We start from the raw sequence: 12,963 nt of genomic DNA, 5'->3' as shown, positions 1-12,963 counted from the left end.
GTCAAATTTAAATATGCATTTCAGATTCTCTGCTTGATATCGGAAAGCAAACAACCCCAAATATCCCAGAAAAGCTCCACCAGCTAAATACATATTTATACACCTTTTTATTATGTGTCTTGGAAATCAAACAAATGAAACAGGCCAGTGCCTGCTCGGTCCTGCAGAGCTGGTGAGCAGTGATGGATTTGTTTGGCTGATCAAAGCACATTTGTTCCCATTTTGCAGATGGGAAGGTAAAGGCAGCAAGGTACCAAAGGTCTGCTCTAGGGTCACTCTCAGAGCTGTGTTTGGCAATTTGGGTGCCAGCCTAATTGGCCAAAATATATGCAAAGAGAGCAGCTCAGTGTGTGCTGGACTTGGGTAATAATCACTGCCAGGTGAAGAAAAAAAAAAAAAAAAAGCAAATGGGAGAAGTGTGGTGGGAGGGAAAAAAAAAAAAAGTAAGAATGTGTTGTTTTGAAACTTCCCCAAATATAGCTTTTCAACTCAGGGTTTGAAAGCAGAGCAACATGTTTGTTCTGAGTCCATCAAACATTTCTGTTAATTAGAAATGATTTCTTTGTTCATTTCCTTTAGTTCCTCCAAGATAACTTTATTTCTTTTTTTTGCCTTGGGCGGATTCAGAGCTCGCTGTGTGCGTTTGGAGGATGAGCTGCAGCCACAGGGTTCAGCTGAGCCCCAAAGCAGCTCAGTTTCCCCTGGGGACAGATGTCCCTGTCCTGGGCTGGCCAGGAAGGATGCAGCCACATGCCTGGCAGCCCTGGGAAATCCCAAATGTCTCTTTGCAGCTGTTTTCCCAAAATACTCGTGAAGCAAAGGATAAATTTGCTTGGTGTCATCTGTTGGGGTGTCATTTAGAGGGAAATTCAGGACAGAAATATCCCTGTCCTCTCCCAGGCTGAAGGAGAGGACTCACTCCTCTCTGCTCACTGGTTTTTGCTCCATGTGATGATTTAGCTCTTTCAGAGGTCAAGCAACAAAACTTTACCCTTATTAAAGGAATGAAATCCTTAGTCATGTTTGCTTTGGTGCTTTCCTGAGGATGCAGGAGATGGGATGCCTTCAGCAGATAATGTGGGAATATGGCTGAGTTAAAAGCTTTTGAAAACTTGCGGTTTATTCATGCCGAGTAGAAAATGAAGAAGAATTAATGGTTAAAAGCCAGAGGAGTTTGTCCTGGCAGTGTGTGCTTGGCTCCCATCCCTCTCTGGGTGAGGGACACTCCTTCCAGAGCACAGGGAACCTGGCTCTGTGCTCCAACCCCACTGCTCCTGCTCCTCCCAGTGCTGCTGTGTGTGGCAATAGTGCCAGATAAGAGGGATGGACATGGACGGGGATGTGCTGATATTGTGTTGTAACAGGTGGGTGAGACAAAAGGGAAAAAAGACCAGAGGGGAGGGAATGATCAGGGGTTTGTGGGTTGGGGTGCCAGGAGAGCTCTGGCCCCAGCTCTGTGGCAGGCTGTGGGAATTGGGGTTTGTGCACCCCATTGCAGAGGGTCCCTTAGCCAGGTGCTCCCTGAGATGATGGCTTAATGGAAAAAGGAGTCTCGAGGGAAAATAATCCAGGAAAATGGGGATCCAGGGATGGTGAGAACAAGCCCAGGTAGGTGAGAACAGAGACCAAGGCGAGGAGCAGGTGAAACCCTGGGGTGTGGGATGTGGAGGAGTGTGTGGCCACTGGTGCCAGAATGCTGTGGTGAGTTAGCTGGAAACCCAAAGTGTTGGGCTGAAAGTTTCTTTTGGGCTGGCCTGGAACTCAAAAAGAGACCTTTAACCCTGAGCTAGTGGGGAAAGAGATGGTTTTGAGAAAAACTGAAGGTTAAAATTTGTCCTGAACCATTAAAAAAACCCTACTTACAGTCTGTTTTTAAGGAAGTTGCAATGAGAAATAAGAAACATGTTTTTGGTTTCTTTTTTTCTTTTTTTTTTTTTTTTTGTTTAGAAAATGTCAAAAATAAGTACTATTTGTTTTGGAAACTAACCTTTGCAACTTTTTTTTTTTTTTTTTTGGCAATGCAGCAAACTCAAGCCCTGACTGGTGAATGCCTTGGTCTGGAGGTGGCTGTGGGAGGGGGACATGGCAGGGGCAGCTGCCCAAGCCCAGGGATGCTCAGGGCTCAGCAGAGATGTGGGGACGTGCCAGGGAGGGGGCTCTGGGGGTACAGAAGAAAATTGTGGCATCCTGGAATGAAGGGAGACCCTGAGGAAAACTCCTTGGTATGGGATAGGGGGTCTGCAGGAGCAGGTACCCTGAGCTCAGGGTCTTTTTGGGGCTTTGTGAGCTGCTGAAGGGAAAAAAATCATGTCTCCAGTTGGGATGCACAGGGAAGATTGCTGCCTGGTTTCAGAGATTTTGTGTGAAAAACACCCACTCATGCTAAAAAGCTTGGATTGCTCCCTGGTTTGCCTCAGCAGTGGAAGAGCTGCTGCTGCCTTCCCAGTGAGGGGAGCAGAGGGCAGGGAGAGCCAAGGGGCTGAAGCCTGGGGCTGCCCCACCAGCCAGCTCCAGGCTGGGGAAGGAAAACCTTCCCCTTTGCAGGTGGCAAAGGTGCACGAGGAGCTGGTGTGACCATGCCCGTGTCCATGCAGGGCTGCTCCTGCATCCGGGGCTGCTCCCTGCATCCCGGGGCTGCTCCCTGCATCCCGGGGCTGCTCTCTGCATCCCGGGGCTGCTCCCTGCATCCCGGGGCTGCTCCTTCTATCCCAGAGCTGCTCTCTGCATCCCGGGGCTGCTCCCTGCATCCTGGGTCTGCTCCCTCCATCCCAGAGTATCACCCTCCATCCCGGGGCTGCTCCTTCCATCCCAGAGCTTCTCCCTCCATCCCAGAGCTGCTCCTTCCATCCCAGAGCTGCTCCCTCCATCCCAGAGCTGCTCCTGCATCCCGGGGCTGCTCCCTCCATCCCAGAGCTGCTCCCTGCATCCCGGGACTGCTCCTGCATCCCGGGGCTGCTCCCTCCATCCCAGAGCTGCTCCCTCCATCCCAGAGCTGCTCCCTGCATCCCAGAGCTGCTCCCTCCATCCCGGGGCTGCTCCCTGCATCCTGAGAGCTGCTCCTGCATCCCGGGGCTGCTCCCTCCATCCCAGAGCTGCTCCCTGCATCCCGGTGCTGCTCTCTGCATCCTGAGAGCTGTTCCTGTATCCTGGGTCTGCTCCTTCCATCCCAGAGCTGCTCCCTCCATCCCAGAGCCTCTCCCTGCATCCCGGGCACCAGCTGGTGCCGGGAGGGATGCTCGGGGGGTCGATGCCTGCATTTAACTCCCTGGTTGCGGAGTGAAGCCCGCAGGAGAGCGGGAGTGCGTGTGTCAGTCAGCATCCTGAGCCAATGGGTGCCCGGTAGGAGGTCTGCGCTCCCGGAGCACGCACGGAGCCCGCTGCTCCTTCTGCCAGTTGTGTGCGAGTGTGCGTGCGTGTGCAAGGGGAGACCAGCCACACTGACTGCCTGCTCCCGTCTCTCCCCCTCTCTCCAGCTCGCTAACTCCGTCTCCCTCCCTCTGCAAACATTGGATTTAAACCTGCTCAGAATTCAGCGCAGACGGAAAGCAGCGGCGGCAGCAGCAGCCAGCAGCGAGCGAAGCAGCCGCTCGCCTAGCGCAGCTCCAAGATGTACCATCCTGCCTGCTGGATCGTCTTCACGGCCACCACTGCCCTGCTCTTCATCCCAGGTAGCGCAGGAAGCTTTTTCTGGGGCGGCTGGGAGGGCAGGGGCTGGCAGGGTGGGAGAGCCGAGCGGGCTCTGCGCGCAGGGAGCCGGCTCCGCGCACATTGCGCACGAACGCGCGCAGGCAGGCGGGCAGGCAGCGAGTTTCTCTGCATCGGGGGATTGCCCAGTGCTCCCCGGGATCCCCTTGAGGGGTTCCGCAGCCGTGCTGGACCCCCAGGTGGGCACCGAGCCGCCGGTACCTGAGCGGCGCCGGCACCTGCAGCCCCCGAGCTGGGCAGGGTCTGTCCCCCCGAGCGATCTCTGCTCGAAATGATGGGCTCGTGCAGTTTTTTTTCCCCTTCAGAGTTGGGCACCTGCTGTGCCCTCCCTCTTCTGAGAGCTGTCATGCTATTCCCTGCGCTGCCCTCATCCGTGCTTCCCTGATTCCTGCCAGGCAAACTCGGTGCCTTCCCCTCCAAAGTGAAAATGAGCCCCCCGCCCCAATCCAGGCACTCGGGGAGGCCGTGCCGGTGCCGCAGCCTCGCTGAACTGAGCGGGTGGCTCCCGAAACGGGGGCTGGCCTCGTCCCCCCCGGCTCCGGGGGAGATGCTGGGGCTGCATCCAGCGCTGGCTCCGTGCTGATGCTCGCGGGGCAGCGGGCGCTGCATCCAGCGAGGGCGATGGGGGCGGAGAGCGGAGCTGAGCGCCGGGGGGAGGAAGTCACCGGCGTGTTTTTGATGATGATGTGCACTTTTAGCAGCTGGGGAGATTATCATCCCTGTGCAAGCAGATGGGGACTGGGTGTCGAGGCTGGGATCCGATCTTAACCCAGCCTTGTGTTTTTCATGACCGCCAGGGAGGGTTCTGTTGCACCCGGGAGGGCAGAGGGAGGCACGGCTGTGATTTCAGCAGCTGAAGCACACACGGGCTCTGAGGGGTTGGTGTGGGTGGCAAGAGGGTGAGGCTGGCAGGGGAGAGGTTACTCATGTCACAGCTGGCAAACAGCTCTGCCCACAGCAGGGCTGAACAGGAGGGTTCTTGGGTTAGAACTTGCTTGTGGAGGCTTGTGCCGTGGGACCAGCCACATCCTGGGGTCCTGTGGAGCTGTCACACTGCAAACTGAGCAGATCAGTGGGTACAGGACCCCCTGGGATGGGCACAAGACCCCCTGGTATGGGCTGGTTGCCCCTCTGTGGGATGGCAGGGGGCTGGGATGTGCATCAGCACTGGGGTCAGCCCTGTCCCCTGGGCCAAGCTTTGGGAGCAGTGGTGGAGAACCCTTGACCAGCAGAGCCTCGAGCTCCTCAGCAGCAGCAGAAACCAAAATGGTGCATCTGTAGTTTAGCATGTGAGCACAAGGGAGCCATGGCTGTGTGAGCTGCCTGACTTTGTGCATGTAAAGGTTTTTTTTTTGAAAATAGATCTTCAGCAGGACAGGGTGGGTGTGCCTGGGGTGGGGGCAGGCGTGCCTTAGCAAGGATGCTCTGAGCAGAGCATTGGCTCTTTCACCCTCCTGCTGGATAAGGTTCTGTGGGTTGGAATTGCAGAGAAATGGATGGAAGCAGCTGTGTGGGCCAAATGGGAGGACGTGTGACACTTGATGGGCTGTCACAGAGATGTCCTTAAGCTGCAGGAGCTGGCAGAAACCTGACAGGGTGCATTTGCTGTTTGCCAGTGCCCTGCTGCACTTTCCTCAGGATGTGGCTGTTTGGGCCAAGGCCAGGCCAAGGCCTGGGCTGGCTCTGGCCCCTGTGAGTGCCAGGGAAGGAAAATGCCCCTGCATTTAAGTCCCTGGAAACTTGGGAGAGGCTTCTTGATCCACACTTATGCGGTTGTAGCTTTCCCTTCTTATTTCTATTAAGCAGCAATATCTGCTTTGGCTTTGGATGTTCCCCTGAGCTAAACCAGCCCAGGACTTTGCCTGGCTGGGCTCAGCCCTTAATCCATCAAGCCAAACCCTTCTGCCTGCATTAGAGGAAGGGAAATACTCTGGGCTGCTGGTGCTTTGCCTTCCTGCCCTGCATTTGAACATCTCCAATCCTTTTTATTTGTGCCTGGCTTGCAGAGGTTGGATGTTTTCCCTCCCTGCCCAACCTGTCCCAGCAGTGATTGCAGTCATGGTTTCACTGCTGTGGGCTGGAACAGGAGTCATGTTGGCAAAGTCACGGATGGCAGAGGGAAGGTGAATGGTCCCTGCTGTCCTTTGGAGCCTGCACCTTTTCCCAAAGTGTTTTTCTTGGGCTGTTTATTATTCACAGGCGTAATCCCAAAGGTTTTGTGCAGGTGACTCTCCCCTGGGATATGCAGAGGCTGTTTCTGAAGTGCAAACTCTTTTCCTTTCCGTTTTTATCCAAATCCTGCGGGAGTTTCACACGGGGTGGTTAAAGTGAGAAGGGAACCTGCTTTTAGAAGGTGTAATTAGAGTGAAGGGAAACATCACAACTTGAAGGCTCCTGCAGAAAATAGCATCGCAAAGTTATTATTAGCTGTAATAGCTTATTTGCCAGTTTTTCCTCTTTCTCCTGCTCCCACCTCTGTCTTTCCCCCTTTCTCTTATTTTTGTTAGGAAAGATGCATTTTCCCCATTGGGTCTTGTGTCATCTCGTTACCAATTTACTCTCGTGGAATCTAAAGACACGAAAGGTTAATGCAATAATGAAACCCTGACCCCTCTGGTCATGGAGACTGTCTTACTCTGCAGCTTTTTACTTCTTTGTAAGACAAGTTTCTATCTAAAATAATTTGGAAGCCTTAATGCTGTTGTCATCTGGAGCCTTGGGGGAGGCGGGTTCCTGGACTGGGGTTGCTCTCTGAGGTGGGAAGGATGCTGAGGGTTTTTAATGAGTCCAGCGCTGCAGGATAGGGAGGTGAGTGGGTAATTTAATTGCCAAGCTGTTGGCAAATGCTTTGAACTGCTGGGCATTGTGGGTGCTGCTGGTTTGAGGTGAGGGTGGGCTGTGATGGGGAATGAATTTGGGGCAGGGGGGAATCGTTGTCTGAGCTGCAGTCACAGGGTGACATCATGGCTCTACAGGTGGCAAAAATCAATGCTCATCAGCCTCTTCAGACATTTATATTGCTGCCTTTGCAGGCTGGGGGAAATTACTTGTCATGGCAGTGGTCAGAAAATCTGGTACTGCAGGGGGGGATGGACAATCCTGTTTTTCACTGCTCCAGGGCACCGGGATCAAGGTGAAGCTTGTAGAGCTTGGGGTGTCCCCCAGTGTGCCACTGTCACCCTGGCACCCAGGACCTGCTTTCTGCATCCTCCCAGGGACTCTGTGTGACTTCATCCTTGCTGAGGCAGCCTGGCTTTGGTGGTGGTTGTAAAACCCATCTAAATTTACAAAACAGACGTTGCAGGCATTAAAAAACACCCTCCCATCCCCTCCTAAAGGGGTCCCTGCTCCAGGAGCTTGCTTTTCCTGCTGCCTGTGACATGACTGTCACCTCTCTCTGGTGGGGGATGCTGGGCTGGTGGAGGGCTGCTGATCCCTGCCACTAAGCCTGAGAATAAGTACCTGGAGCACATTAGTTCTGCTTTAGTGTCATTTCAATATGAGCAAGAGGGGCTTAAAGGGATTTTCTGTGCTCTCCCAAAGGCTGGGGATAGGTGTGGATCAGGCACTGCAATCATCAGTCTTCCAGGAGGAGTCAGGGAAGCTGGGGAAGGTGTCCCAGCAGGATGGGGTGTGAGCCCAAAACCACTGTCTGGCCTTCCTCTGCCTCCCCCTGAGGCCTGGCCTGTACTTTCCCTGCCAGAGGGTGATTTCTCCATCTCCTGGCTCCCAGTACAGGGAGAAGGTTGGTGTTGGCTCTTTGAGGATGCTTTAATTCTGCTGGGGAGGAGCAGCACTCGCTGTCATTTCCAAGCAATGTGGGGAGAGGGAGTGTGATGGCAGAGGAGGCACACACAGCTCTTGCTCTCTGCAAATCCCCCCCGGTGCAAGTTCCCAGAAGAATTTGCCCTGGGGGCTGTGGGTTTCGGGGTCGGTGGCTCTGGCAGCTGCCTTTCAGGATGCCCCAAAGTGCTGAACCTTGCTTTGCATTTTCCAGCAGCTTCTCTTTGACAGCCTCTCCTTTGTGCATTCCGTGGTTGCAGACGGCCGGGTGGAGGAGCTTTTGCTGGTGCGAATCCCTGTGAAAAACTGAAAAGGGAGAGATGTTTCAAAGGCACCGATGGGAGCTCTGTGCCTTAACTGGCGCCTTTGAAAATCTTCTCCAAAGGCTTGAATATTTGGTTATGGCGAATTTTGAGCTGCATAAACAGCTGTGTTCATATTTTACAGTTGAATATGAAATTCGGAGTTTGTGCTTTGCTTGGTGAGAAACCAAAGTCACTGAGAGGGGCTGTCGGGGTGCAGTGATGAACCCTGAGAGGTTTGTGGGGGAACAGGGCACCCAGGAGGACCCTTCTGCTGCAGTCAGGTGGGGATAGAGCAAAACTTGTTGGATTTTATCTGTAATCTCCTTCATGACCCTGGGGTCACCCTCAGCTTTGCAGCTCTGCCGTTCCCTTCCCCAGTCAGCCAAAGCTGGGCACTGATCCTGAGCCCTTCTTACCTTCTGAGCATCCCCTGAGATGCTCTCAGCTGCTGGCATGTGCAGGATGGGGAGTGATTTCAGCTGTCACACTCCTCCTTTTTGTTTAAACTTAAAAATAATAACAGCTTTGCTGCAAATCTCCTTGCCTCCCAGTCATCTTTCCCTAATGAAGGCACGGTACTTATAATTACCAATGCAGCAACAGCACATAACAGAGGTGGCTTTGACACTTGCTGCTCCGTGGGTGGGTTTTTCCAGGGAGCTCCTCTTCGTTTCAAGCTAAGAGAGAAGAAACACTTTCCTGCCTGCTTCTCCAAAGCTCTGGGATCGTGTTTTCACCCTCTATGGGTACCCAGGCAAGGTGGCTTTTCTGGTGGGAGCGGCAGGGGATGTGTCACCCTTGTGAATGGATGGACACGCGAGCCCAGGTGTTGTGGGGCTGAGTGGGAGCTGGGGGATTCTCCCTCCAGTCCCAGCTTAGGTTCAGACAGCGTGGGATGGCTGAGGGCAGTGGTTTGGGATGCTCAGGTACTGCAGGGACCCATCAGTGAGAGAGCCACCCCCTTGGGAGGAGCTGCTTTTGGGAAGTTGAACCTGTTGCCTGTGCGGCAGAGTCATGTGCGCCGGGGACACGTGTGAGATGAGGCAAAGAAGGGGGAAAAAGAGGAGATATTTTTAGGTTTACTTTTCTGTGAATTCAGCGCTAGTGAAAAGTGCTGGATTGACTGCTCTGGAGACTGAAGCCAAGTGCAGGGAAGGGTAGCCCAGGAAAGCTTCCCTGTGAGCTCTGCACTTCATTTGGGATGGTGGGACTGGACCTCATCAGCTCAGACTGCCTGGACAGCAAAGCCATGGGGGATGTCTGTAGTGTTGAGCAGAGCTGGTGCACTCATGGGGTTTTCCAATGGATATAGGATTCCCAGGAGGGCAGCTGGGGTTACCTGTGCTCCATATGGCTTTGTGCTATATGATTCACCCCATGGGTTGCTCCTCCTGGCTCCCCAGCCACATGAGGACCAGCTGATCCCGCAGCAGGAGGTTTGGGCTTCCTTCAGGTCCTGCCTTTTCCACTAACCACGCTTCCCAGGCATGTGTATTCCCATGCTTTTTGCAGAGCATGGAAGAAGAGGTCTTCACATGGGGCTTGGCCCTCAGAGCAGCTCCAAAGTGGTGAGACTGGGCTGAGCCAGGCTGTGCCCCACGTGTTTTCTGAGCAGTGTCCCCCTGCTGTCCCCTGCCAGCCCTTTGCCTCCTCTCTCCCAACTGTTTACTTCTGGCTTTTGTTTCCTGGACTTGTTGCTATGCATGCAGCATGTGGAAGGAGCTCCAGCGAATATAGGCCACACTTTGATTGTTCAGCAAGCTGGAAAATGATGATTATAATTTTTGACAGAAAGGAAGGGAGGGGGAAGGAGATCTCTGGGCTTTCAAATCTGCTCTGTCATAAGCAGGATCTTGCAAGGGCCTTCTGATGACTTCTCCCGCCCCAAAGGAAATGGAGTTTGCATAGCAAGAGGGGTTAGAGGAAAAATTCCTCTCTCTGCAAGGACAAAGTGGCACTTCTTTCACCAAGCCTTCCACCTCGGGTGGCGGTCCTGTCACAGAGCATCAGCCAAATGCAGTTGGTGTTGGCCAGTAATTGACTGGGAAGAATCCAAGAGAAACCTTGATGCTGCTAAAAAAATCCTCGTTCCTGTTAGAGCAGCACACAGGTGCATCCCTTGGATTGCAGAGGTGCTGGCAGAGCAGTGCCTGCAGTGCCAGCCCTGGGGGACGTGGGTGTTGAGGTGGAAGCCAACCTGGAACTGTCAGGAGGCTCCAAAGACTTCTCCCAAAGGGGCAGCTCCATTTGGGGCCACATCAGCAGGGGACTTGTCTCATCACAGTCCAGCCTGGCAGCAGAGCCCATGGAGATGTTGGCTGCTCCTGCCCCTTCTCAACTCACTGCTCTGTTGGCATCACCTGCACAGTCCTCGAAGGATCTCCCTATTTATTTGTTTTATTTAATGGCATTGGCTAATTTCCACTTCAAATTTTTTTTCTTTTTTCTTTTTTTTTTTTTCTTCTTTGTGGTTGTTTATTTTAATGCGATCGCTCCTAATGAGGCTAATGACATTTAGTCTCTGTGGCGGTGCATTTTAATTTGGTCACCGAAATGTCAGCGCACGGCTGCCTCCTCCTATCTCCCCGTGACAAAAGGCACCTCAGACAAAGGAGCCCTGTCCCCAGCTGTCCCTCGCCCTCCTTATCTCCATCCTCCCAGGGACGGGCCAGCACTTTTGGCAAAGCCACCTCCTGCCATCCCCTCCTCTGCTGGTGCCAGGGGAGCGGGTTTGGCCGCCAAGGGCCGCGAGGAGGGAAAGTGAGGGCTGCCGGAAACTCGGGATTTTCAGGCGAGCCAGCGCCACGTAATTAATCAGATGTCAAAAGCTCTCAGCAAAGTTAGCTTTGATCGGCAGGGAAATCTGTCAAATAGGTCGTTCTGCTGCCCCCGGTGCTTTTCTGTCTCGCTCTGCCCATAAGTCTACCTGGCACTTCTCCTTTCATGGCAATGTTGGGAACTTCCTACAGCAGGGTAGGACCTTCCTGCTTGGAAAGCTGGACCAGCTTCTCCTTGCCTGCACTAGGGCTGGTGCCATGGGCATTTTAGAGCTGGAAATGGGAAAAGGGGAGAGGGCTGGGGTGGGAGTCATAGATATTTGGAGAGGGTGAGGTGCTCAGATGTTGTGTGTGAATTTGGAGAGGGCTGTGGTCCAAGCTGGGGGGTCAGGAGCAGCCTAAACCCTGGGGAGGTGGTGCTGGGGTCACAGGTGGCTGCACTGGAGAAGTGGAAACTTCTCTACCTTGTGTTGCACCCAAATCTCTCAAGGTGCTGAACCTCAGAAGCCTGAGCCATTTTGCTTAAGAATGAGTCCTTTTTTCTGCAATCTGGGTCCAAATGCAGCTGAATTTGATCTGTTCTCCTTTGATCTGTTCCTCCCTCGCTATTCTATGTACCAGGAATGGATGAAGATTAAAGTTTGCAGTTTCTGAGCAAACTAGGTTACTCATCACTGCACGATACCCAATTACCTGCTGATACCTCAGGAGTGAGAAGGTATTGATCTTGCTTGGATTTGAACTTGTTGAACCAAAGACTCTGGATATTTCAAATCCGTTGTGGAGGACGTGCCATTTCCTTCAGGAATCAAAGAGGGATGCAGGCTGTGTTTCTGCATCACATGGACTGTGGGAGGTGGGTCTCTCCTCTCTGCCACAAGGGAGATGACCAATAAGTGATAAATAATATTGTCTGTACCCTCCACACCACAGGAGGGATGTAGACGTAATGACTTTTGTGATGTGCCTGGGAATATCTTAATTTTGCTGGGAAGAAGTCCTCAGAAGCTGATTTTTACCTCACATGGGTGGGTTTTCTGTGCCCTCTCTGCTCACCACTTCTTTGTGAGCACTGCAGGCTGCAGAAGTGCCTTTGATGGCATCCCCTGTGTCTGCCTTCCGCCTGTCTGTTGTGTTCCCAACCAGAAATAGCCAATAAATTCAAAAGAAACACAAAAATTCTTCCAAAAATTACCTGGTGAGACGAGGCCGGGGGGGCCTGGATCAAAACCTTTATTACTGAAACTCAGTGATATCAGGTCTCACTCTTACACAGTGTTTGTTTCCAGCAGATCTTAAAATAATTCACGGAGAAGAGAAATTTCATTGTACCTGTTTTTGTAGACAGGGGAGCCAAGGAATAAAGAGGGAAAATGACTTGCCCAAGGCATGTGCAGAGACAAGTGTTAAGAGACGTGTCCTTGCTGTAGCTCCAAATCTGAAGTGCGTTTTTCCTTGTGAAACAGTGGAGTTCCTGCTTTGAGAAACACAGAAGAAACAGTGCAGGATCAGTACATTAGGTGCTAAAATCCCTGTGCTGGGCTGGCAGGGAGCTGGAGCACCACCAGGCTCTTGAACCTGCACTTAGATGCCCCAGTTTGTGTCCTGGCAGGAGAGTCTGTACCACAGTTCAGGCAGTGATGTCTGGAAGAAGGAAAATGTGAATTCATGATCAGCCTGCCTTTGTGAGTGGAGGGGCACCCTCTGCTCCTCTCCAGGCTGGCAGGAGGGCAGCACGTGATTGATCCCCCTGCCCTTTCACGTTGCATCTTTGCCTGTCCTTCCCCTGAGGCTTGAGAGCGATGATCCCGGAGCTGAGAGGAGGAGGCGAACAGAGGAGAAATTCTCAAGCACACTCTTCACTCAGCCCTCGGTCTCCAGCTGGAAACGCTCTTTGGAATTTCAGGGGGAGCACGCATTTGTCCTGTCAGCGCCTGCCCTGCGCTGCAGCATCCGCCGGCCGCCGCGGGGCCGAGAGCCGCTGCCTTTGCCAGCCTCTCCAGATCCTCGGGACACTTTATCTTTATAAAGTCGCAATAAGTGGACAGTATAATATATTTCACTTTTAATAAGGTGTTGCCAGTTGCACACACTCTGCAGAGCAATTAGTGTCAAAGGCGGCTAAGCAATGGCGGGGCGCCGTAATTCCGCTGTTTACCAGGCTGCAGGATTTATGGGCAGTGCTGGAGGAGCCGCGGCCACAGCTTGGCTGGAGGCACAGGAGGTGCCGTGCACTGGCTTGGAAGCCACGCTCTGAGCTGCTCTGAGTCGTGGTACTCTTGGGAGAGAGGCAGGAATGAGCCACTGCTTTGTTTTGGTGTCTCCCACCCCAGTTCTGGGATTCCGAAAGGAGAGGCTGAGCCTGCTCGGATGTGCCTGCCAAAATTTTGGGC

General features: G+C 53.2%; 1 protein-coding gene across 2 annotated transcripts in view; it reads left to right on the top strand.

Moving 5' to 3' along the window:
- Positions 1-3,369: 3,369 nt before the first annotated feature.
- LOC129129590 (opioid-binding protein/cell adhesion molecule homolog) overlaps positions 3,370-12,963 on the top strand; it is a 311,003-nt gene continuing 301,409 nt past the window's right edge. The window contains exon 1 of one of the 2 annotated variants that reach the window (XM_054647535.2): positions 3,370-3,668. In XM_054647535.2, coding sequence (XP_054503510.2) covers positions 3,608-3,668 — 61 coding nt within the window. In that variant the 5' untranslated portion in view covers positions 3,370-3,607. The remainder of the gene's footprint in view (positions 3,669-12,963) is intronic. The other variant, XM_054647536.2, reaches the window with a different exon arrangement.

This window comes from Agelaius phoeniceus, chromosome 23, assembly GCF_051311805.1.
Source record: "Agelaius phoeniceus isolate bAgePho1 chromosome 23, bAgePho1.hap1, whole genome shotgun sequence".
In the NCBI taxonomy this organism is placed as follows: domain Eukaryota; kingdom Metazoa; phylum Chordata; class Aves; order Passeriformes; family Icteridae; genus Agelaius; species Agelaius phoeniceus.
The sequence above is the reverse complement of the archived record's forward strand: the minus strand, read 5'-3'. Positions and strand labels throughout refer to the sequence as shown.